The sequence below is a fragment of the Narcine bancroftii genome, chromosome 1 (genome assembly GCF_036971445.1).
Source record: "Narcine bancroftii isolate sNarBan1 chromosome 1, sNarBan1.hap1, whole genome shotgun sequence".
NCBI classification, from domain to species: domain Eukaryota; kingdom Metazoa; phylum Chordata; class Chondrichthyes; order Torpediniformes; family Narcinidae; genus Narcine; species Narcine bancroftii.
In genome coordinates, this window is record NC_091469.1 from 104,153,553 (window position 1) to 104,176,820 (window position 23,268).

General features: G+C 43.3%; 1 protein-coding gene across 1 annotated transcript in view; it reads left to right on the forward strand.

The window, feature by feature from the left end:
• Positions 1 to 8,064: 8,064 nt before the first annotated feature.
• The window catches only part of LOC138762090 (NADPH oxidase activator 1-like), an 83,209-nt gene continuing 68,005 nt past the window's right edge, over positions 8,065 to 23,268 (forward strand). The window contains exons 1-4 of the mRNA XM_069935375.1: positions 8,065 to 8,403; positions 17,267 to 17,349; positions 18,930 to 19,038; positions 19,956 to 20,090. Coding sequence (XP_069791476.1) covers positions 8,227 to 8,403; positions 17,267 to 17,349; positions 18,930 to 19,038; positions 19,956 to 20,090 — 504 coding nt within the window. The 5' untranslated portion in view covers positions 8,065 to 8,226. The remainder of the gene's footprint in view (positions 8,404 to 17,266; positions 17,350 to 18,929; positions 19,039 to 19,955; positions 20,091 to 23,268) is intronic.

A 23,268-nucleotide genomic window follows, 5' to 3' on the forward strand; every position in this document is an offset into this window, starting at 1 on the left:
GCTCAGCCTGATGGATTTGGGGTTTTGCTGCCAACCCAGACTGTTTGGTCTTTCCTTTTTTTTTAAACTTTATTTAAAATTTTATGACATGAATAAAATAAAAATTACATTTAAAGAAATAATAAAAAATAAGATAATAAAAATTAGAATACTACATCATTAAACTACACAAATTAACCCCCAATAATTATAACACAACATTAATCATCTAATTTAAAATTAATCCAACCCTCCCACCCCCCAAAATAAAGAGTGAAGAATTAATTAACAATGTTGTAAATAAAATAGAAAAAACCCCACTTACAAAAAAAGGATAAAAATATCAATACTAAAATAATACCCTTAAACATATATTTAATTCAAACATAATTCATGTATTTAACAAATGAAATCCACTTTAAAACTAAATTCAAATATTAAAATCATATATCAACCACATATCTGTTATACAAAAAATCATAATTAATAATACATAAATACAGAATTTCCATTAATACCAAGTTTCCTTTATAATTCATCGAGAGAACAAAAACATCCCTTAGAAAAACAATTAGATAAACTTTTTATTCCCTTCCCCTCCCCTTATATAAAAAAAAGAAAAAAAAAGAAAAAAAAGTTCAAACTCATAAAATTCTCCATATTCTTCATTTATAACATCTTCAAAATTCTCTATCGAAATTAACTTAATTTTATTAAACTCTTCTCCCTCAATGTATTTGTACTTAATTTTCTTCTTCTTCTTCTTATCACCTTTCCCCTCATCTTCCTCTTCAACTAATTCAACATCCTCAATTTTTGACTTATCTTCTGTGACATCATCCTCTTAAAAAAGAAAGAAAAAAGAGAAAAAACCCCCCCCCAAAAAAAGAGAAAAAAAAGGAGAGAAAAAAAACCTCCTAATTCCCTCTCAATTACAATCAGAAAACAAAAAGAGTTAAAAAAAAATTATTTATTTAAAAATAAATCACTTCTTAACCCAAAAATTAAAAAGAAACAAAAAACAGGTCGGAGGTCACAATTACCTCCTGTTTAAACCGCCCAAAGCGGTAACTCCCCCAAAATATTGGGTGTACTGTTTGGTCTTTCCATTAGACTCTGAGGTATGATCATGTTGAACACTGAACTGAAATCCATGAACAACTGCCTGGCATATGAGGCATTGTTACCTCAGTGGGTCGGGATGGAGTAGATTGCCACAAAATACCTAGTACAATGAGAAGATTTCTTCTATGAAAAAGGAAGACTGTACATGTAGAATCTGACAAAATAGCACTTCTCTGGATCTCGCACTCAGTAGATAATAATCATACATACATAAAGATATTTAAAATAAATATAAATATTTTGGGATGATTTACTTGGTTACAGGATAATGTCCTTCCCTCTGGATGTGAGATTGATGGAGTTATTTCCCAGCTTGGTAGTCCTGATTTTGATGCACCTGCTTCCTGATGGTAGTGGGTCAAAGATATTGTGTGCTGGACAGAAAAAGTATTCTATAATTCTTTGAGCTCTATTTAAGCAGTTCTCCTGGTAAATATCAATAATAAAAAGGGAGACACCAATGATCTTGTCTGCCAGTTTGATGATGCGCTGTATTGACTTCTGGTCCCATGGTTTGCAGCAACCATACACAAAATGACTCAGCCAGGCTGGACTCTCTCTCAAATATGCTCATGTAAAATGTTGTCAAGATGAGGGCTGGTAGCCTTGCTCTCCTCAACCTCCTTGGGAAGACTAACAGTTTATTGCTAACATTCATCCAGCTGTGTAAAGAGTATAATTTAGAGATTAAGAGTGTGGAGTCCAGCCCCTCTCCTGAAGTCAATAATCATCTCTTTTGTCTTACTGATGTTAAGGTTTTTAATAATAGCACCATGTCTCCAGACTTTCAATCTATCCTGTTCTGAATGTGTCTGTGAAGATTACGATAGATGCATCAACACTAATACTGCTAACTGTATTTACAGTTTGTAGTGGCGTCCATGCACAGTAGCATCAGAAGCAGTGCCATGGCACGATGTGGATCAGTCATGACTACAATAGCAGTGATAGTACTGGAAACGAGAGGTATGGCAGTGACCACACCAGGTATGAATGAGAAGGTAATGGTTTCATTGACCGTGAGTGTATTGGCTGAGTCTGATGGTGTGAGTGGGCCAGCTATAGGCATGATTCCACCAAATGTGCAGTCATGATGTGATGGCAGTGGTTGTGTCGTTTGAGTGCTGGCAATGACTGCATCAGTAATGTGTTCAGCCATGGTGAGTGTGACACCAGTGCCTGTTTGGTGAGATGATATACTGAGTTTGTCAGCAGGTGTAATAGCTATGGTAGTGTTGGCACAAACAGCTCCTGGAAGTGACTGCAACAGCAAAGGAGTGAAACACACCTTTGGCATTAACATTGAGACACACACTCATGCACAGGCACACACACGTGCACACTAATAAACTTGTACAATGCTTTGGGTTCTTCCTTGATTATATTACCCTTTGATATTTCATGCCCCTCTCTTTCCCCTCCCGCCTTTTGTTTTAAGAAGCCTCCTACACTTCCTTTAATTCAGAAAGGCCTCCTCTGTTTTCAGGTCTCCATATCTGTCATGCTTTTTTAAATTCTCTCATTTGATATTTCTTGTCATCAAGTGTTGTCTGGACTTACTTCAACCTTGGCTGTGAGCTCTCATCATAAAACATTACAGCAAAGAAACAGGCCCTTTGGCTCTTCTGGTCTGTGTCAAACTATTCATAGAACATTACAGCAAAGAAACAGGCCCTTTGGCTCTTCTAGTCTGTGTCAAACTATTTTTCTGCCTTGTCCCATGACCTGTACCTAGTCTACAGCCCTCCATATACTAGAATTAAATTTTTATTAAATGTGAAAATCGTGCCTGAATTCACCACTTCAGATGACAGCTTGTTGTTCCACACCCCCATCATTCTCTGTGTGAAAATGTTCCTGCTGGTGTTTTCCCCTAAACCTTTCCCCTTTCACCCTTAACCATACAAACTATGGTTTGTATCTCACCTTTCCTCAGTGGGAAAAGCCTACTTACATTTACGCTATCTATAGGCATAATTTTAAATCCCTCTATCAAATCTCCCTCATGCTTCAGGGAATAAAATCCTAATCAGTTTAACCTTTCCCTGTAACTTGGTTCCTGAAGTCCAGGCAACATCCTAGTAAATCATCTCCTCATTCTTTCTGTCTTATTGATAACTTTCCTGTAGTTAGGTTATCAAAACTGCACGCAATATTCCACATTTGACCTCACCAATATCTTATACAATTTTAACATAACATCCCAACTCCTGTACTCAATACTTTGATTTATGAAGGCAAATTTGCCAAAGGCTCACTTTTTACAATTTGATCTACCTGTGATGCCACTTTCAGGAAATCATGTATCTGTAGTCCTGGAACCCTCTGTTCAAAGATATTGTGTGCTTTCTTGGTTTGTCCTTCAAAAATGCAACACTCACACTTGTCTACATTAAATTCCATCTGTCATTTTTCAGCCCATTTTTCCAGTGGGTCCACATCCCTCTGCAAGCTTTGAAAATCTTCCTCGCTGTCCATAATGCCTCCAATCTTAGAGTCATCTAGAAACTTGCTGATCCAATTTACCACATTATCATCCAGATCATTGATATAGATGACAAACAACAATAGTCCCAGCACCGATCCATGAGGCACACCACTAGTCATAGGCCTCCAGTCTGAGAAGCAATCACCCAATGGCTTCTCTCAGCCAGCCATTGCTGAGTCCAGTTTACTACCTCACCATGAATATCGAACATCTGAATCTTTCTGACTAACCTTCCAAGTGGGACCTTGTCAAAGGCTTTACTAAAGTCCTGGTAGACAACATCCACAGCCATTCTTTCATTAATTTTCCTGGTTAAACACAACCTACTATGTGTAAAGCCATGTTGACTATCCCCAATCAGTCCATGGCTATCCTAATGCTTGTATATCTGATCTCAGAACACCTTCCAATAATTTACTTACTACTGATTTCAGGCTCACTGGTCTATAATTTCTAGGGTTACTTTTGGAGACTTTTTTTAAACAATGGAATGAGAGCTACCACACCCGTGTATAGGGACATTTTAAATATTTCTACCATAGGCCATGCAATTTCTTCATTAGCCTCCCTCAACATCCGAGAGAATATCTTGTTAGACTCTGGAGATTTATTCATCCTTATTCACTTTACGATAGCACGCACCTCCTCCTCTTTAATCTGTATCGGTTCCATGGCCTCACTGATAGTTTTTCTTACTTTCCTATTCTTTGTTCCAGTTTCTTGAGTGAATACTGATGCAACAAAAAAATACATTTAAGATCTTCCCATCTCTTTTGGCTCCATATACACTCTGATCTTCAAGGGATCCAATTTTGTCCCTTTCTATCCTTAATATAGTTTGTAGAAACCCTTGGGATTTTCTTTCATATTGTCTGCCAAAGCAATCTCTTTTAGCTTTCCTGATTTTTTGTTGAGGTTCTTCTTGCATTTTTTATGCTACTCATGTACCTCATTTGCACCATGTTGCCAATACATGCTATATACCTCTCTCTTATTCTGAACCAGATCACCAATATCCCTCAAAACCAAGTCTGTTAACTTTGCCTTTAATCTTGATAGGAAGATGCAAACTCTGTACCCTCAAAATTTTGGTGTAACGCCAACAACCTTGCACTCTACGTCAGCAAATGATTGTGGTCTTCAGAGGGAAGTCAGGGAAATACGACCCAGTCCTTATTGAGGGCTCAGTAGTGGAGAGGGTCAAGAATTTCAAATTCCTGGGTGTCAACATCTCCGAGGATCTGTCCTGCAGTCTCCATGTTGATGCAATCACAAAGAAGACTCACCAGCAGCTATACTTTGTGAGGTGTCTGAGGAGATTTGTTATGTCACCGAAGAATCTCGTAAAATTCTACAGATGTACCGTGGAGAGTATTCTGGCTGGTTGCATCATTGCCTGGTATGGAGGTGCCAACTCTCAGGACAAGAATAAACTCCAGAGGTTTGTTAACTCGACCTGTGACATCACAGGCACCAAACTTCACTACATGAGGTGGTGCCTCAAAAAAGTAGCCTCTATCCTCAAAGACTCCCACCACCCAAGCCATGCCCTCTTCATTCTGCTACCATTGGGGTAAAAAATACAGGAGCCTAAAGATGAGCACTCAATGGAACAAGGAAAACTTCTTCCCTGGTGCCATCAGATTCCTGAATAATCAATGAACCAAAGATACTGCCTTACTTTTGTGCGCTATTATTTTTATGTTTTTATAGTACAGGTACACGATCCTTCATCCGAAACCCTAGGGGGACAGTGTATTCCGAATTTCAGATTTTTCTGGATTTCGGAAAGCTCACCCGAATTGTGCTGTTGTATCCACATCCACCCCTTTCCAGTCACCCGGCCGTCTCCCCCAACCGCAGTCCCTCGGCTACCTCCCCCAACCGTGGTCCCTCAGCTGCCTCCCCCAACCGCAGTCCCTCGGCCGCCTCCCCCGACCACGGTCCCTTGGCCGTCTCCCCCAACCGCAGTCCCTCGGTTGCCCGGACGTCTCCCCCGACCGCCGGTCCCCACTTGCCAGATTTTAGATGTCTGGATAAAGGATCGTGTACCTGTATAGTGATGTCATAAGATGGTTATAATATGAACGTTTACACTCTGACGCTGCTGCAAAACAACGAATTTCATGACTTGCTCATGACAATTAATCCTGATTCTGATTTCCTCATAATTGGCCTTTCTCCAATTTTGAATCTCAACCTGAGGCCTGGACCTATCTTCCGTAGTTAATTTGAAATTAGTGGTATTATGATCACTGAACCCAAAATGTTCCCCAACACATATTTCTGTCACATGTCATCTTGTTCCTAATAGGAGATCCCGTATTGCATTCTCTCCAGTTGGTGCCTTGATGTATTGATTTAGAAAACTTTCCTGAACACATTTGACAAACTCCAAGCCATCCAGCCCTTTTACAGTTTGGGAGTCCCAGTCAATATGTGAAAAATCAAAATCTCCTACTATCACAACCTCGTGTTTTCTGTAGCTGTCTGCTATCTCTCTCCAGATTTGCTCCTACAATTCTCACTGAAAATTGTGTCATCTATAATACAACACCATGAATGTGGTCATTCCTTTCCCTTTCCTCAGGTCCACCCATATAGATGAGCCCTCTGGTCTGTCCTGTCTGAGCAAAGTTGTGATACTTTGCCTTGAGCAATGCCACTCCTCCCCCTTTCATCTCCCCCCCCCCCCCCCCCCCCCCCCCACCACAGGTGCTCGATCACATCTGAAGCAACAGAACATTGACCTGCCGGTCCTGCAACCAAGTTTCACCAATGGTCACAATGTCATAATTCACACTCTAAGCTCATCTCCCTTTCTGATAATACTCCTTGCATTGAAATAGATGCACATGATAACATTTGCACCACATTTCCATCAGGTAGAACCCATTGACTTCTAACGTTACAAGCAATTTTCTCATTGCTTTTTCCCTCCCCCATTCCTCTTACCTGCACTGGAACTCTGGTTCCCATCACCCTGCAAATCTAGTTTAACCCCCTCCCTCCTACAAGGATATTAGTCCATCTCCAGATCAGATGCAAACTGTCCTTTCTCACCTTCCTTGGAAGAGAGCCAAATGATCGAGAAACCTGAAGCCCACCCTCCTCCACCATGTGTTTAATCATGCATTAAGCTGCATTATCTTCCTTTTTCTAACATCACTAGCACATGGCTCAGGTAGCAATCCTATGTGCAAAGATCTTACCTAGCCTTGAGCTTATCTGAAAGAAGCTTGTCCAAAGCCTCAGAGTCCCACTCCTATCCTGAGCCACTGACTGCTCCACTCGAGCTTCCCCTCTTTTGCCTTCATTTTATATCTACTTTTGCCAGGTCTTGTCTTGCAATATTGAATTTGACCTCCTCCCCGTTCCCCCCCCCCCCCCCAATCACTTAATTCTGGACTACCCTAAGCCTTTCCTCAACTTCCTTGTAACTCAAACTTGGTACCTGTCCCTGTGACTGCCGGAAATCCCCACTTGAATCCACAGACCCTCCTTTACCCCCATTTGGGGCCCCAAACAGTCCTTGCAAGTGAAACCACACTTGTGAATCTGCAGGAGTCATGTACTGCAACCAGTGCACCTGTTGTGGTCTCCTCTACATCAGCGAGACTGGGCACAGTCTGGGAGATTGCTTCTTTGAGCACCTCTGCTCTGTCTGTTGCAATAGTGGGGATCTCCCAATGGCCACCTATTTCAATTGCCCTTGCTGACATAATCTTTAAATGGGAGGAACAATATTTTTTGTCCTCTCTGTCTGTCCCCTGATTCTCTCTCCAGAGCCATAATCAATTTTCCCCTCCCCTCTTATCATTATTCAATTTTGTCTGTGGTCTAGACTCTTCCCCCTTTCTCTCTGGTCTTTAATTAAGATGCCTGCCATGCTCAGGCCTGAAATGTCTGCAATATATCTTAACCTCCAGCTGAGTTCCTCCAGCATTTCTGTGTGTTTTTACTACAATCTCAGCGTCTGCAGACTTTCGTGTTTCACTCATAAACTTGGGGTCAGTATGTTCAAGGTGCTCTTCTATGGACACTTCCATCACTTGCTTGGCTCCTTTCAAGTTTGCATCTAACATCAGTGTTTTGTGTGTGTGCCCCCCCCCCTTCAGCAAGGATCAACAAAGCAGAGAGCAGGGCTGATGTGATAATGGGAGCAAAACACCATCTGCTGGAGGAACTTGGTGAGAGAAACTTTAGAGCCAGAAGCCCCCTCATTATTTTATACTCGGTGGGCTTGTACCAGCGAGGAAAAATCCGATTCCTTGTGAAGGACATTCTGGAAGATGAGCTCCAAAGCTGCCGCTTCTCCAGACCAACTGTTCATTATGTCCATCCCCACCATTCGCACCAGGGCATTTCAAGTTCCCCCGCCGTTCCCTCCCCCTCCCGTTCCGCTGCTTCCCCCTCCCCACTCTATACCTCCCTCTCTCCTCTCCCCTACCTCTGCCCCTCTCCCTCCCCACCCCTCTACCCCTTTCTCCCTTCCCCCCTCTCTTCTTCGCTCCCACCCCTCTTCTCTTTGCCTACCGATCACTGCCCCTCGTTGCCTTACCGATGTCTCACGGGGAGGGGCAGTGACAATTCCATACTGACACACTTCCTGGTGGAGGTGCGGGGCTGGAGCGATGATGTCCTACCGAGACCTGATCGGGGACTGGGACCAGGCCGTGCTGGCCATTGACAGGCGGGACTGGCCCTCCGCCCTCAGCTGCCTGACCAATATCGCCGAACCCAACGCCAGGATCTGCTTCAACCTCGGCTGTGTCCGGATGCACCTGGGTGACTTGCCCGGGGCTTTGAAGGTGGGAGGGAAGGCACAGGGGTAGGGGGAGAGGGTACCGGGGAGTGGGCACGGGGGCAGAATGGACGGGGTTGGGGGCTGGTGACCGGGGCAGAGGGTGGACGGAGCTGGGGGAGTGGGCACAGGGAACGGAGATTTTGTAAAGTAATGAAATGGAGTTTCTTATCTCTTTTTCATCTCTTGCTCCACTCTTACTCTGTCTCCCCCTCAATTTCCCCTCTCTTCCACTCCTCCACTCTTATTTTCCCCTCACTCCTCCTTCCCCTCCCTCTCAGTCGTGATATTTGTAATGTATATTTGCTTCTTATGGATGTTAAGTAACCTGTTGAGTTTCTCCCAAGCCCCTTAGTATATTCCCTTTCATAAATCCAGGTTGACTGCATGACCCTAGCCCTGCATTTTCCCGACTACTGACGTCATGCTCGTTAGATCCTCAAAAATTCCAAACTTGAATCACAATTATTAGAAACCCTTCTAAAAGTCTACGTGGACTTTGACCAACCCTGTCATGGTTTTCTAAATGCTCTGAAGGAACATCATATATAATGGACTTGTGAACAAAGAGGAGAGACAAGAGAGGGAAGTGGGATTAGTGAGATGGGTGAGGGGTGGTGGGGGGGGGGGGTGATGGGGAACTGGCAAAAAGGAGACAGAGGGATCAGGAAAGAGAGAGATATGGGGAGCAACCTTCCAGAAACTGGAGAAGTTGATGTTGGAGAGTGCCCAGACAGAATATTTGTGGGTAACCTTGGCTTGGCAGTGTAAGAGGCCATGGACAGTCAAATTGGTGTGGGAATGGTGTGCAGTATTGAAATGGTTGACCACTGGGAGGTCCCCACTATTGCAGCAGACAGAGTGAAGGTGCTCATCGAAACGGTCTCCCAGTCTGTGTTCAGTCACTCCAAAGTAGAGGAAACCACCATGGGAGCACCGGAGGCAGTAGATGACCCCTGCAGATTCACAAGTGAAGTGTTGCTTCACTTGGAAGGACTGTTTGGGTCCCTGAATGGTGGTGAGGGAGAAGGTGTGGACTCAAGTGAAGAATCTCCTGTGGTCAGAGGGGTAGTTATCGAAGGGGGCAATTAGTGGGAAGGGATGAGTGGATAAAGGAGAGATGGAGGAAGCAGTCCCTGTGGAAAGGAGAGAGGAAAGGAGAGGGTGAAGATGTGTCTTGTGGTGAGATGCATTGTAGGTGGCGGAAACTGCGGAGGATAATATGTTGAATGTGGAGGCTGGTAGGGTGATAAGGGGGATCCACCAGACATGGTGGTGGAGGTGGCCAAGGCAGATGTACAGGAAACAAGGGCTGTAAGGGCTGAGTTGATGGTAGTAGAGGGGAAGCCATGTTTTTTTGAGGAAGGACATCATAGATGATCTGAAAAGGAAGTCCTTGTCCTAGAAGCAGATGTGATGGGGAAGGAGGAATTGAGATAAAGTAGTTTAATACATGAAGGTACTGGAAAAACTCAGCAGTCTTTCTCCATGCAGATGCCATTAACATCAACCTCTCTGGTTTCTGAATGGCCCCATCATCTATCTTTTCCTCTATCTTTCCTTTTCTCCAGCTCTCCACCCCTTTCCCTTTCAATTCAGAGACCTATCCCCTTCCCCTATCACTTTTCAGCTTTTTTTCTCTTCTGCCCTCCCACTCACGTCCATCTACTCTTTTTTCCCCTCTTTCCTCCATCTGTTTATTCAGACACTTGCCTGCTTTGATGTAGGGCGCAGGCCAAAATGTTAGTTACGTATCTTTGCTTTTGATGGATGCTGCGTGACCTGCTGAGTTTCTCTAGCACAGTGGTTCTCAACCTTTTTTCTTTCCACTCACATACCACTTTAAGTAATCCCTATGCCATAGGTGCTCTGTGATTAGTAAGGGATTGCTTAAGGTGGCATGTGGGTGGGAAGAAAAAGTTTGAAAATCACTGTTTTAATCATACCAAATTGACTCGTTATGTATACGGTTTCATAACTCCAAAGGAAGTGGCCAATGACAATTTTTTTCAAGCAAAATATTTCAGTAACAATTGGATCTAGAGCAGTGATTCTCATCCTTCCCTTCCCACTCAGATACCACTTTCCACAGTGGAAAGAAAAAGATTGAGAACCACTGGGTCTAGCATCTTTGTGTATTAAACTACAATTACATCATCTGTAGACTTTCTTGTTTATGAAATGGAAATTATGTTGACATATCTATTGAAATTTTTTGATGTGACAACTTGGGTGTTCTTAAGGTGTGAATGGTAAAGTCCTGTCCTGGAAAGATGATTGGTTAATGGGCAGGAAACTGAGTATGAATGAACAGATCATTTTCAGTCTGAGAGCCTGTGACCAGTAACTTGCTCCAGCAATTGGTGGTGTGGCCCAATTTGTTTATAATCTATGTAAATGATGTTGATAAAGGTATTAAGTGTGATATATTAAGGTTTTCTGATTATACAAATGTAGGTGTAGGATGTTGGAGGGTGTGGTGGTGGGGGAGGGGTGTGGGTGGGGGAAGGGACGTAGTCAGAATCAGAATTTATTGTCATGAACTTGTGACACCAAATTTGTTTCTCAGAAGCAGTAGAGATGCAAAATTTGTTATAAATTGCATTTTAAAAAGTCAATAAATCAGTATAAAAGAAAGATAAAGAAGGTAGTGTCTGTGGTTCATTGCCCGTTCAGAAATGCGATGGTGGAGTGGAAGAAACTGTTTTTGAACTTGGTCATCAGGTGCAGTGGTCCCTCCTAATGGAGGGTAGCGTCCTGCAGGTTTGACTGATGTCTGAGGAGAGCAATTGTGGATGCAAGGTTCTTCAGCAGTGGAGGAATGGGATTTCCAACCCGAGTTGGTCCCCCTCTCAGTCCTCTACTGTTGCACCATTCCACTTCACCCCCGAGTTGTTTGGACATGAGATTTGGAGAAGCAGCATGCTGCTTCCAGATGTGACCATTGTTGCCTCCATATTGCAAGGGCTGCGTCTTTGGTCATCATTTGAACTTTGGCCTTTGGGATGCTGGGAGGTAAGACAGCTCTTGGGACTCTGGACTTGTAGAGCAAAACTTCAGCATTGGTGGATGAAGGTTTAGGAACAACACACATTGGTTTGGTCCTCCTCCAATTTGATTCCCAGGATTCAACAGGAGCACTGATGAAGGTTCTTTTTTAAAAAAATTTAAAATTTTTCACACTGTGAACCATATTAACCAAAATACACACAAACATTTCCCTCTTGAATATACACAGTGTCATTTTCTCCCCTTTTCCCCCCTCCCTTCCCTCCCTCCTTCACCCCCCCTCCCCACCCACTCAACGTTCAACATATATGATACATTAAACCCATTAAACAATGTCATCACACAATGAAAATAAACAAGAAATTTATGTCTTCTACTTTTACAAACTGGGTCAGTTCATTTCGTCGTCTTCTCCTGTCATTTTAGGTGGTGGAGATCCACAGTAGAACTTCTCTGTTGTGTTCCATGTACGGTTCCCAAATTTGTTCGAATACTGTGATGTTATTTCTTAAATTATATAGTTTATATAGTATATGTTCAGGTACCTTCTCCCCTATTTTATCCAGCACGAATCTGGTCCAATCTGGTTTTTCCCTTGTTTGATAAAAATCTGATAGGTATCTTAATTATGCTGTTCTATAATAATTCTTAAAGTTTGGTAGCTGTAAGCCCCCTTGTTTGTACCATTCTGTTAATTTATCTAGCGCTATCCTCGGTTTTCCCCCTTTCCATAAGAATTTCCTTATTATATTCTTTAGCTCCTTGAAGAATTTCTCTGTTAGGTGAATTGGTAATGATTGGAATAGGTATTGTATCCTTGGGAAGGTATTCATTTTAATGCAATTTACCCTTCCTATCAGTGTTAGTGGTAAATCTTTCCAATGTTCTAAGTTGTCTTGTAATTTCTTCATTAATGGCTGATAATTTAGTTTGTATAGATGGCCTAGATTATTATCTAGTTGTATACCTAGGTATCGGATTGCTTGTGTTTGCCATCTAAATGGTGATTCTTTCTTAAACTTTGTGAAATCCGCATTATTCATTGGCATTGCTTCACTTTTATTTGCATTGATCTTGTACCCCGATACTTCTCCATATTCCTTCAATTTCTTATGTAATTCTTTTATTGATAATTCTGGTTCTGTTAAGTATACTATGACATCATCTGCAAATAGACTGATTTTATATTCCTTCTTTTTTATTTTTATCCTTATTTTATTTTTTGTTCTTATCAGTTCTGCCAGTGGTTCTATAGCTAACATGAACAGTGAGGGAGATAGGGGACATCCCTTCCTAGTTGACCTGCTTAATTTAAATTGGTTTGATATATATCCATTTACTGTCACCTTCGCCAATGGTCCCTTAAATAATGCTTTAATCCAATTAATATATTTCTCTGGTAGGTTGAACCTCTGTAGTACTTCTGTTGAAAGTTCTTGATGTGGCAGCAGCAGATAAGGTGGTCAATGTAACACAACGATAAACCAGGACTTTGAATTCTGAAGGACACTGTATTTGAAGATGCATTGTTACATTTGGAGGAAGTTGTGTTGCCATTTGACCTGGTGCTGAACTTGGAGTCAATGAATTGCATAGCACAGAAATGGACCCTTGGACCCAATGTGCTTTACCTTGGCTAATCCCATTTGATGAAATCCACATAAATCACATCTACCACATAGTCTTCATCAATTTTCTTTTTTACGACCTTGAAAAATTCAATCAGGTTTCCCTTCGCAAACCATGCTGACTCCTAATCAGTCTTAGCCTTTGCAAGTGAGCATAAATCGTGCCACTTAGAGAGATTTCATATAATTTCCCCACTATTGATGAATCGCTTAACAAAACATAGTTTCCTAGCATATCCCCAGTCCTTTTTTATTGGAAAAGAGAGGGGGGAATATCACAGTGGACAGGGGAGAATGTCACAGTGGAGAGGGGAGAATGTCACAGTGGACAGGGGAGAATGTCACAGTGGACAGGGGAGAATGTCACAGTGGAGAGGGGGAGAATGTCACAGTGGAGAGGGGGGAATGTCACAGTGGAGAGGGGAGAATGTCATAGTGGAGAGGGGGAGAATGTCACAGTGGAGAGGGGGGAATGTCACAGTGGAGAGGGGGAGATGTCACAGTGGAGAGGGGGAGAATATCACAGTGGAGAGGGGGAGAATGTCACAGTGGAGAGGGGGGAATGTCACAGTGGAGAGGGGGGAATGTCACAGTGGAGAGGGGGGAATGTCACAGTGGAGAGGGGGGAATGTCACAGTGGAGAGGGGGGAATGTCACAGTGGAGAGGGGGGAATGTCACAGTGGAGAGGGGGGAATGTCACAGTGGAGAGGGGAGAATGTCACAGTGGAGAGGGGGGAATGTCACAGTGGAGAGGGGGGAATGTCACAGTGGAGAGGGGGGAATGGCACAGTGGAGAGGGGGGAATGTCACAGTGGAGAGGGGAGAATGTCACAGTGGAGAGGGGGAGAATGTCACAGTGGAGAGGGGGGAATGTCACAGTGGAGAGGGGGGAATGTCACAGTGGAGAGGGGGGAATGGCACAGTGGAGAGGGGGGAATGTCACAGTGGAGAGGGGAGAATGTCACAGTGGAGAGGGGAGAATGTCACAGTGGAGAGGGGGGAATGTCACAGTGGAGAGGGGGGAATGTCACAGTGGAGAGGGGGAGAATGTCACAGTGGAGAGGGGGGAATGTCACAGTGGAGAGGGGGAGAATGTCACAGTGGAGGGGGAGAATGTCACAGTGGAGGGGGGAGCTCTCATGGAGAGAGAGGATGAGTCACTAGCAGAGAGAGGAAGTGACAGAGAGATAGAGGGATTTATGCACCGATAAGGGGAGCCACACAAGAGAGGAAGTGTAACACTCTTAGAGGGAGTCTAACACGGAGAGATAAATGATTGCAGAGAAATGAGAAGTCGCACAGAAAGATGGTGTCATATACACACACACAGGAAATGTCTCACTAGCTGAAACAGCAAGTGTGTGTGTGTGTGTGTGTGTGTGTGTGAGAGAGAGAGAAGTATCACACATATAAGTTGAAAGAGCGTAACAGAAAGTGGTGGTGTTGCAGAGAGAGTTGGATTCTCACAGTTATGTGTCTCTCACAGAAGAGATGGATTTCACACAGAGGAGAAGGATCTCACAGACAATGGGATAATGTCACCATGAAAGGGGGAGAATGACACCATGAGGGGAGGGGGGGAGAACAACTTTCTGCCACCTTTCCTCTTCTCTGTATTGGCACCTACATACCAGACAGTGATGCATCCAGTCAGAATGCTCTTCACAGTATACCTATAGACATTTGCAAGTCTTTGGTGACTCAAACTCCTCATGAAGTATAGTTGCTGGCAAGTATTCTTCATGATTGTTTAGCCTCATTCCAGGAAATATCCTGGTCAATCTCCTTTTGCAATGCTACTCTATCCATTTTTAGGTGAGAGGGCCAGTTAAAAGACAGCTGAGGTTGGCTTGTCTGGATAGCAACTCACTGTATCTTGGTGTGTGTGACAGAAGGCAATTCAATTGATTGGCTGGGTTTGTTTTCCATGGAGTCAAGAAAGTGAAGGGAGACCTGACTGATATATGAACAAATGAGGAGTTTTGATGGGATGGATAGTTGGAAACATTTCCTCAGTGGAGAAGTATCAAAAAGAAACGTATGTTTATATTAAAGAGAGGGAGAATTGAACAGATGGGATTGTTCCCTTAGGTGCAAACATAGACCTAATGGGTCAAATGGCCTTTTCCACATTGCTGATAGGATTCCCTTGCCTTGTTTGCTCTCTCCAAATGGGTACGTTTAGGATAAGGCATAAGAAATTTAAAGGGGATCTGAGGGAGAACATTTTTGCTCAGAGGCTGATTAGAGTCTGGAATGTACGGCCTGATGTATGATGGAGGCAGTTCTCTTAAAATATTTAAGCATCCACATGAGTACATGACTCACAAGGCTTTGAAGCCCATGGACCAAGCATTCGTAAATGGATTCATATGGATGTTTACTTGAAAGCATGTGTAAGGTAGGCCAAAAAGCCTGTTTCTGTGCTGTATTATCATAAGACTGTAAGATTGGGTGGCATGGTTACTGTAGTGTTTAGCGCAATGCTGTTTTAGCGCCAGAGATTGGTACTAGGGTTCAGATCCTGTGCTGTAAGGAGTTTGGATGTACTCCCCATACTTGTGTGGGTTTTCCTTGGGGGCTCCGGTTTTCTTCCGTCGTTCAAAATGTACTGGGAGTTGTAGATCAATTGAATGGAATTGAGCAGCACGAGTTCATGGGCTGAAAGGGCATGTTGCCATGCTGCATGTCTAAATTAAATAATAAATAAGTAAATATAGGAGCATAAGTAGGCCATTCAGCCCATCTGACAGCTCTGCTATTCTATCATGAGCTGATCCATTCTCCCACTCAGCCCCACCTCCTGCCATCTCCCCATTATCTTTGATACCCTGAATATTCAGATATCTATCTCTGCCTTAAATATACCCAAAGGCCTGGCTTCCACTGTCACCCATAATAATAAATTCCAGAGGACCACCACTCTCTGGCTAAAGAAATTTCTCTGCATCTCTGTTCGAAATGGGTGCCCTTCAATCCTGAAGTTGTGCCCTCTTGTCCTAGACTCCCCTACAATGGGAAACAACTTTGCTACATCTACTCTGTCCAGGCCTTTCAACAGCTGAAATGCTCCTATGAGGTCCCTCCTCAGTCTTTTGAACTCCTAGGAATACAGCCCAAGACCCATCAAACCTTCCTTATATGCTAATCCTTTTATTCCAGATATCATTCTTGTGAATCTTCTCTGAACCCTCTCCAATCCTTCTTTAAATAAGGACACCAAAACTGTATCCTGTACTCCAAGTGAGGCCTCACTAGTGCCTTCTAAAACATGACGTCCCTGCTCTTATATCCTATTCCTCTAGATATGAATGCCAACGTTGCATTGGTCTTCTTCACCACTGACTCAACCTGGAGATCAATCGTTAGGGTATCCTGCAAGAGGACTCCCAAATCCCTTTTCACCTTCGAATTTTGAATGATCTTCCCATCCAAATAATAGTCTGCCCTTTTATTCCTTCAGCCAAAGTACACGGCCGTACACTTTCCAACATTGTATTTCATTGAGTCTGTGGAGATGATTGAGGGAGTGGAGACAGAAAGGAAGTGGAGCTGTTATACGTTTTAGACAGAAGGTGAGAGGGAATGGGAACTGTATGCAGATGCACAGGCAGAGGATTAGAGAGAGTGCAGGCAAGACAAGGCACTGGAAGTGATGGTGAGGAGTAGCAGAGAGGATGGTTGCTTGTGGAAAGAATGATACAGAACAGAGAGTAAGGGTCCAGTTGGTGCTGGAAATGGTGAGGAGGGTTAGAGGAGATTAGGCAAGGTTTAAAGATGATTGGATCAAAAGTTGGAGCAATGGAGTTGGGGTGCAAGGATGTTTTTGGCAGAACACGAATCGAATTGGGAAGGAGGGAGGCAGAAAGGATGTGTTGGTTGAGGGAGTAATGTTTGGCAGCAATCCAAGCAGGCCTGGTTGCAGGGTGATGTGGATCTTGGAGATATTCCTGAGAGTGAAAAGCATGAGGGAGATTGGGCAACATGTAGGAAACATGGTCAAGTGTGCAGATGTAGCAGGCAAGATGAAAGGAGAGAGAAGAGGTGATGTATGTTGGGGAGAAGAATAAGTGGTTGTGGGATCTTGGTAAGAGTGTCGGAATGGGTTTAAAGATTTCAGGGTGCATCTCTGATCCTCAACAGGAGAACCATGATTGCTCCATGGGTTGGGACCCTTCTGATGATTTGATATCCCTGCCCCAGAGACTAACAACTTTGATCTTTCTTTGCAGGCTTTTGACCAAACGATATCTAAAGATGATCGGCTGGCAGTCTGCTTCTTCCAGAGAGGCATAGTTCATCTACGATTGGACATGTAAGGAAACACCTCAGGCAAACGTTATTGTGGAAATAAAAGCAGATGATGGACCTGAATTGGCCTTTGTTCCAAGCCTAGCTCTGGGATACTGTGTCGGTGCTTTTTGCCATCTCCAATTGCGTGTTACTGTCATTTTTGATTTGGAAGCCAAGACTGGAACCAGGAAGGCTGAATGGAATGTAATAGATAGCAGACATAGGGACGGGCAATTTTATAAGAAATGGTTGGGTGATGGTAGTGAGGAGAATGAGGGAAAAGTCTAAAGGTAGCAGAGAAGTATATGAGGAATTTAGAGGTGGGTGTGGCAATCAGATGTTCACTTCAAGGTCACATCTGACTCCATGAACAGCCTTTGATGGTGTCTCCAGGGAAGGGCTAGAGTGAGTTGATAAAAGATGTTGGAGTTACACTAACCTTTCCATGCAATAAAATTCTGTTTCATTGTTTTTATGAATCTGATCAACAGAAATTAATTTTAAAGAGTTGAACTTTATCTGAAGAATTTAAAAAAAACCATGAATTTCTTTAAAAATTGGTCCATTATTAATTGATTAACACCAAAAAATAAACAAAATACCTAGCTAAAATGTCCTTTCTCCAAAAAGTCAACACTCCACTCGGGTGGCATGGTTGGTGTAGTGGTTAGCGCAACACTATCACAGCACCAGAAATTGGGACTGTGGTTCGAAACCTGCACTATCTCTAAGGAGTTGGTGTGTTCTCCTTGTGTCTGTGTGGGTTTTCCCTGGGGGCTCTGGTTTTCTCCCACAGTTCAAACTTAACAGGGTGTAGGTTAATTGGGTGTAAACTGGGCGGTGCGAACTCATGGGCTGAAATGGCCTGCTACCATGCTATATGTCTAAATTTAAATAATTGGGGCCACAATACAGATGCCAGCATGGCTGGTATACAGCTGTGATTTGAAGAGTATCAGTCATTGTGTTGTTAGCTTGCTCTTGACTCGATGATGGAACCAGAGATGGAGTGAGGTGTGCACACATCCTGTGCTGCAACATTAAAGTGTGCAGGTGAAAGTTTAAACACTTTAGTGTGCACACTGCAACCTGCTGGTGGTTGTCCATAGCCGCTAGTCCGAAGTAGGATCTGGCCCACTGGGTTCATGTATATGCCCTGCCTCTAACCTTTGGACAGCTTGGTGCATCTGACACCTACATAATCTTCTCGGGACATTGTGGTGGAACTGTGCTATCTCAGGCATGCTGCTCCTCTTCTGTTCAAGGGATAGTAAAGTGAAATGTTCACTCCATCTCCAACCTGTGCTTGATGTTTTGGATGATAGCAGAAAGTGTATGAAGAGTACATCAAACCAGGTTGTGTCCACTGTGGATGCACTTGAAATGAGAGTGTCTAGAAAGCCATTCACAGTTCTTGATATGTGCATCATCTGCTCCACAAGTGTATGAATCTCTGAAGTTCCCTTTATTCTAAATTGGAATCACTCCCTAAATTTAAATCGGGTGTCATTCCTGATTCTTTTCCTTTCATCTAGAGTCACCCCTCAGTTGTACAGAATTATCTTCTCTGCAAGGGGAGTAATACCTTTCTTTTTGAACCAGGTTCGAGGAGGCACAGGGAGATTTTAGACATGCTCTTTCCAATTTACGGGGTAATTTACTGATTGACTACACACAGCTTGGACTCAGACACAGACTGTACTGCTGGGAGGTAAATGAACCACTGAATTTAAAATGTAATTTTTTTTGTTTCTTTTTGATGGGCATGGGTTGATTATGTTATTCGAATTATAAATATATTATTTATATAATATTGCCCACATTCATTTCAGTGAGCCTTCTCTAAATGCAGCTGCACTGTTAAGAATTTTTCCTTGAAGGCTCAAAGGAAGTGTGAAAGGATTTGGTCAAGTCGTCCTGTTTTGAGTAATCTGCATGACTCCTCGGGTAAATTATTAGTCAGGGGATTGAGTTCAAGAGCCATGAGGTGAAGTTGCAGCCCCATAAAACTCTGGTTGGAACACACTTGAGAGTTCTGTAGAAGTCCAAACTTTTGGATGCCAGAAATCCAGACCATCCAAGAATCCAGACTTTTTAAAAATTCTCAAATGTTTGGGTGTGTGCATGTGTGCGCGCATGTGCGTACACTTAAGTGCCACAGAGGCACAGCGGCAACAACTTTATCTTTCTTTAAAACTGCTCATTTTGATAAATGAAGCATGTTGTATTTGCTAATTAATAAACTATCAACATTTCCCTGTTTATCTCTTTATTCCTCCTTCAACTTGAATCTTATAAGTACTGAACAATCCCTGTACAGTCCAGATTTTCGGACTTCTACTGTATTGCATTCCCTTCTGGTTGCCTCATTACAAGAAGGATGTAGATGCTTTGGAGAGGTTGAAGAGGAGATTGACCAGGATATTACCTGGATTGGAAAACATATCACATGAAGCAAGATTGACAGAGCTGGGGGCTTTTCTCTTTTGACTGATGTAGGATGAGAGGTGACTTAATAGCCACATTCCAGGGTGTTAGATTTACAGTTAAACACCATAGGCTAAGAGCTTTGTCAGAAAGTGTGGTTACAGGGTGAGCTTAAACCTTGTCCTAACTATCGTGTCCCAGGTTCTGCACAACTTGGCTGCAGTTTACTGCCAACTCAACCAATGGACAAAGGCCCAGGAAAGCCTGGAAGAAGCATTTCGTATGAGAGCCCAGGGCAGCCATACCAAGCTGGATAGCGCACTGGCCAAAGTGAAGGTAAGATAGCTGAGGATTTCTGAGTTTTGACTATGAGAATCAAGGATCGGGGGAAGCAGGTCTGATGAGATAGGGTGTAAGTGCTTCAGTGTGACAGGATGGATAACGTCTGCACCATGAATCCGGGTGAGCGTGGCAGCTGGAGTCATTGGTCAGGGAGGTTGTGAAGTGTTGTGTAAAGTAGCTGAGGGTACTATGGGAGTGATGAAATGGTTTTGGGGATAATATGAGTGGGAGTAAAGGGGTGGGGGAGGGTAAGAGGGATAGTAGAGGTGGGGTAGTCAAGGGTTGCAGGGCTGATTCCGACAGATTTTCGGAATGAAGATGAATGGGGTGTTTGATGGGAATTGTGGAATGTGCACATACAATATGACCACTTGATAGGAGTTGGGGTTATGAGTGGTGTAGTTTTGGGAACACATTGAACAATGCAGCACAGTACAGGCCCTTTGGCCCTCGATATTGCGTCGAGCTATATTTACCTTCTTTAAAAAATATGAAACCCTTCCCACCCTGTAACCCTCTATTTTTCTTTCATCCATGTGTTTGTCTAAGAGTCTATTAAATGCCCCCAATGTTTCCACCTCCACCACTATCCCTGGCAAGGAATTCCAGGCCCCCACAGTAAAAAAAAGATACCCCTGATGTCTCCCCTAAACTTCCCTCCCTTAACTTTAGTATTTATTGATCCTGCCCTGGGAAACAGGTGCTGGCTGTCCACCCTATCTATGCCTCTCATAGTCTTGTCGACCTCTATCAAGTCTCTTCTCATCCTTCTACACTCCGAAGAGAAAGGTCCCAGCTCTGCTAACCTTGCCTCACAAGACTTGTTTCCCAATCCAGGCAATATCCTGGTAAATCTCCTCTGCTCCCTCTCCATGGCTTCCACATCCTTCCTATAATGAGGTGACTAGAACTGAACACTAAGTGTGGTCTCACCAGTGATTTGTGGAATAACAACATGACCTCTCTACTCTGAATTCAATCCCTCTATTAATGAAGCCTAGCATCACGTAGGCCTTCTTAACTATCCTATCAACCTGTGTGACCATCTTAAGGGATATTTGGATTTGAACCTCAAGGTCCCTTTGTTCATCCACTTTCTGAAGTAACCGACAATTAGCCCTGTACTCAGGCTTTTGGTTTGTCCTTCAAAAATAAATCGCCTCACACTTACCCGGATTTGAAATCCATCTGCCACTTTTCTGCCCAACTCTGCATCCGGTCTATACCCTCTTGTAACCTTCAACAACCTTCAGCTCCATCCTCAACTCCTCCAACCTTCGTATCATCCACAAACTTAATGACACTTCCTTCCGCCTCTTCATCCAGGTCACTTTTAAAAATCACTAAGAGCAGGGGTCCTAGGACAGATCCTTGCGGTACTCCACTAGTCACCGTCCTCCAGGCAGAATATTTTCCTTCCTCTACAACTCTCTGCTTTCTTCCTGTAAGCCAATTTTTTTTATCCATACAGTCAAGGTTCCACTGACCCCATGCCTCAAGACTTTCTGGATGAGTCTCTCATGGGGACCTTGTCAAAAGCCTTACTAAAAAATGTAGACCACATCTACCACCCTACCATCATCAGTTTCTTTTGTTACCTCCTCAAAAAAACTCAATTAGACTCGTGAGACACCATCTCCCTTCACAAAGCCATGTTGACTGTCCTTGAGTAGACTGTACTTCTCCAAATGCTCATAGATCGTATCCTTAAGAACCCTCTCCATTAATTTGCACACCACTGACACAAGACTCACCGGTCTATAATTCCCAGGATTCTCCCTGTTACCTTTTTTAAACAAGGGGACTATATTTGCCATTCTCCAATCCTCTGGCATCTCCTCTGCAGCCAAAGAGGATTCAAAGATTATAGCTACTGCTCCAGTTATCTCTTCACTCACTTCCTACAGCACCCTGGGGTATATCGCGTCAGGCCTCGGACACTTATCAATCTTGATGTTTTTAGGAAGATCCATCACTTCCGATTCTTTAATCTCCACATTGTCCAGCGCACAGGCCTGTTCAATTTCAACCTCATCATGATCAAGGTCCTATTCTCTTGTGAATACTGATACAAAGTATTCATTTAGAACCTCCCCAACCTCCTCTTCCTCCAGGTACAAGTTGCCTCCCTCATCCTTTAGTGGCCCCACCTTCATTCTCGTAATCCTTCTATTCTTCACATCTGCATAGTACGCCTTGGGGTTCTCCTTAATTCTACAGGCCAAGGCCTTCTCATGGCCCCTTCAAGCTTTCCTAAGTCCTTTCTTAAGCTCCTTCCTGGCCACCATATACTTATCACGAGCCCTTCCTGGTTCCTATATCTAATATATGTTTCCTTCTTCCTCTTGATGTTACCTGATCTGTTTCATCAGCTAAAGTTCCCTTTTCCTATAAGTTTTTCCTTGTCCCAGTGGGACAAACCTATCTTGAACCCTGCACAAGAGGTCCCTAAACTTCCTCCACATTACTTGTGTGTTTTCTCCTTTAAACATCTGTTTCCAATTTATTCTTGCTAGTTCCTGCCTCATCCCTTCATAATTAGCCCTTCCCCAGTTATGCACTTTCCTAGATTGACTGTTTTTAATAATTTTCCATTGCTATGTTGAAGCTAAGAGAGTTGTGGTCATTCTCATCAAAATGCTCCCCCACCAAGAGGTCCGCCACCTGACCAGGTTCATTCCCTAGAACCAAATCCAGTATGGCCTCTGCTCTCGTCGCCCAGTCCACATACTGTCTCAGGAATCCTTCTTGAACGCATCTGACAAATTAAACCCTATCCATCCCTCTTGCAGTCAAGAAGTGCCAGTCAATATTAGAGAAGTTGAAATCACCCATATTTACAAACCTGTATTTCCCACACCATTCCAAAATCTGTCTGATTATCTGCTCCTCAGTGTCCTGAGGGCTATTTGGGGGTCTATAGACTACTCCCAGCACAGTAATTGTTCCCTTCCTATTTCTGACTTCCACCCACACCAACTCAATGGGCACTCCATCTGCAGTGTCCTCCCTTTCTATAGCTGTGATACTATCCCTGACCAGTAATCCTACATCCCACCTTCCTATCCTATTCTTTTAAAAACAGCTAAACCCAGGTACCTGCATCAGCCAGTCCTGCCCTTCCTCCAGCCAAGTTTTAGTAACGGCCACAACCTCATAGTTCCATGTACTG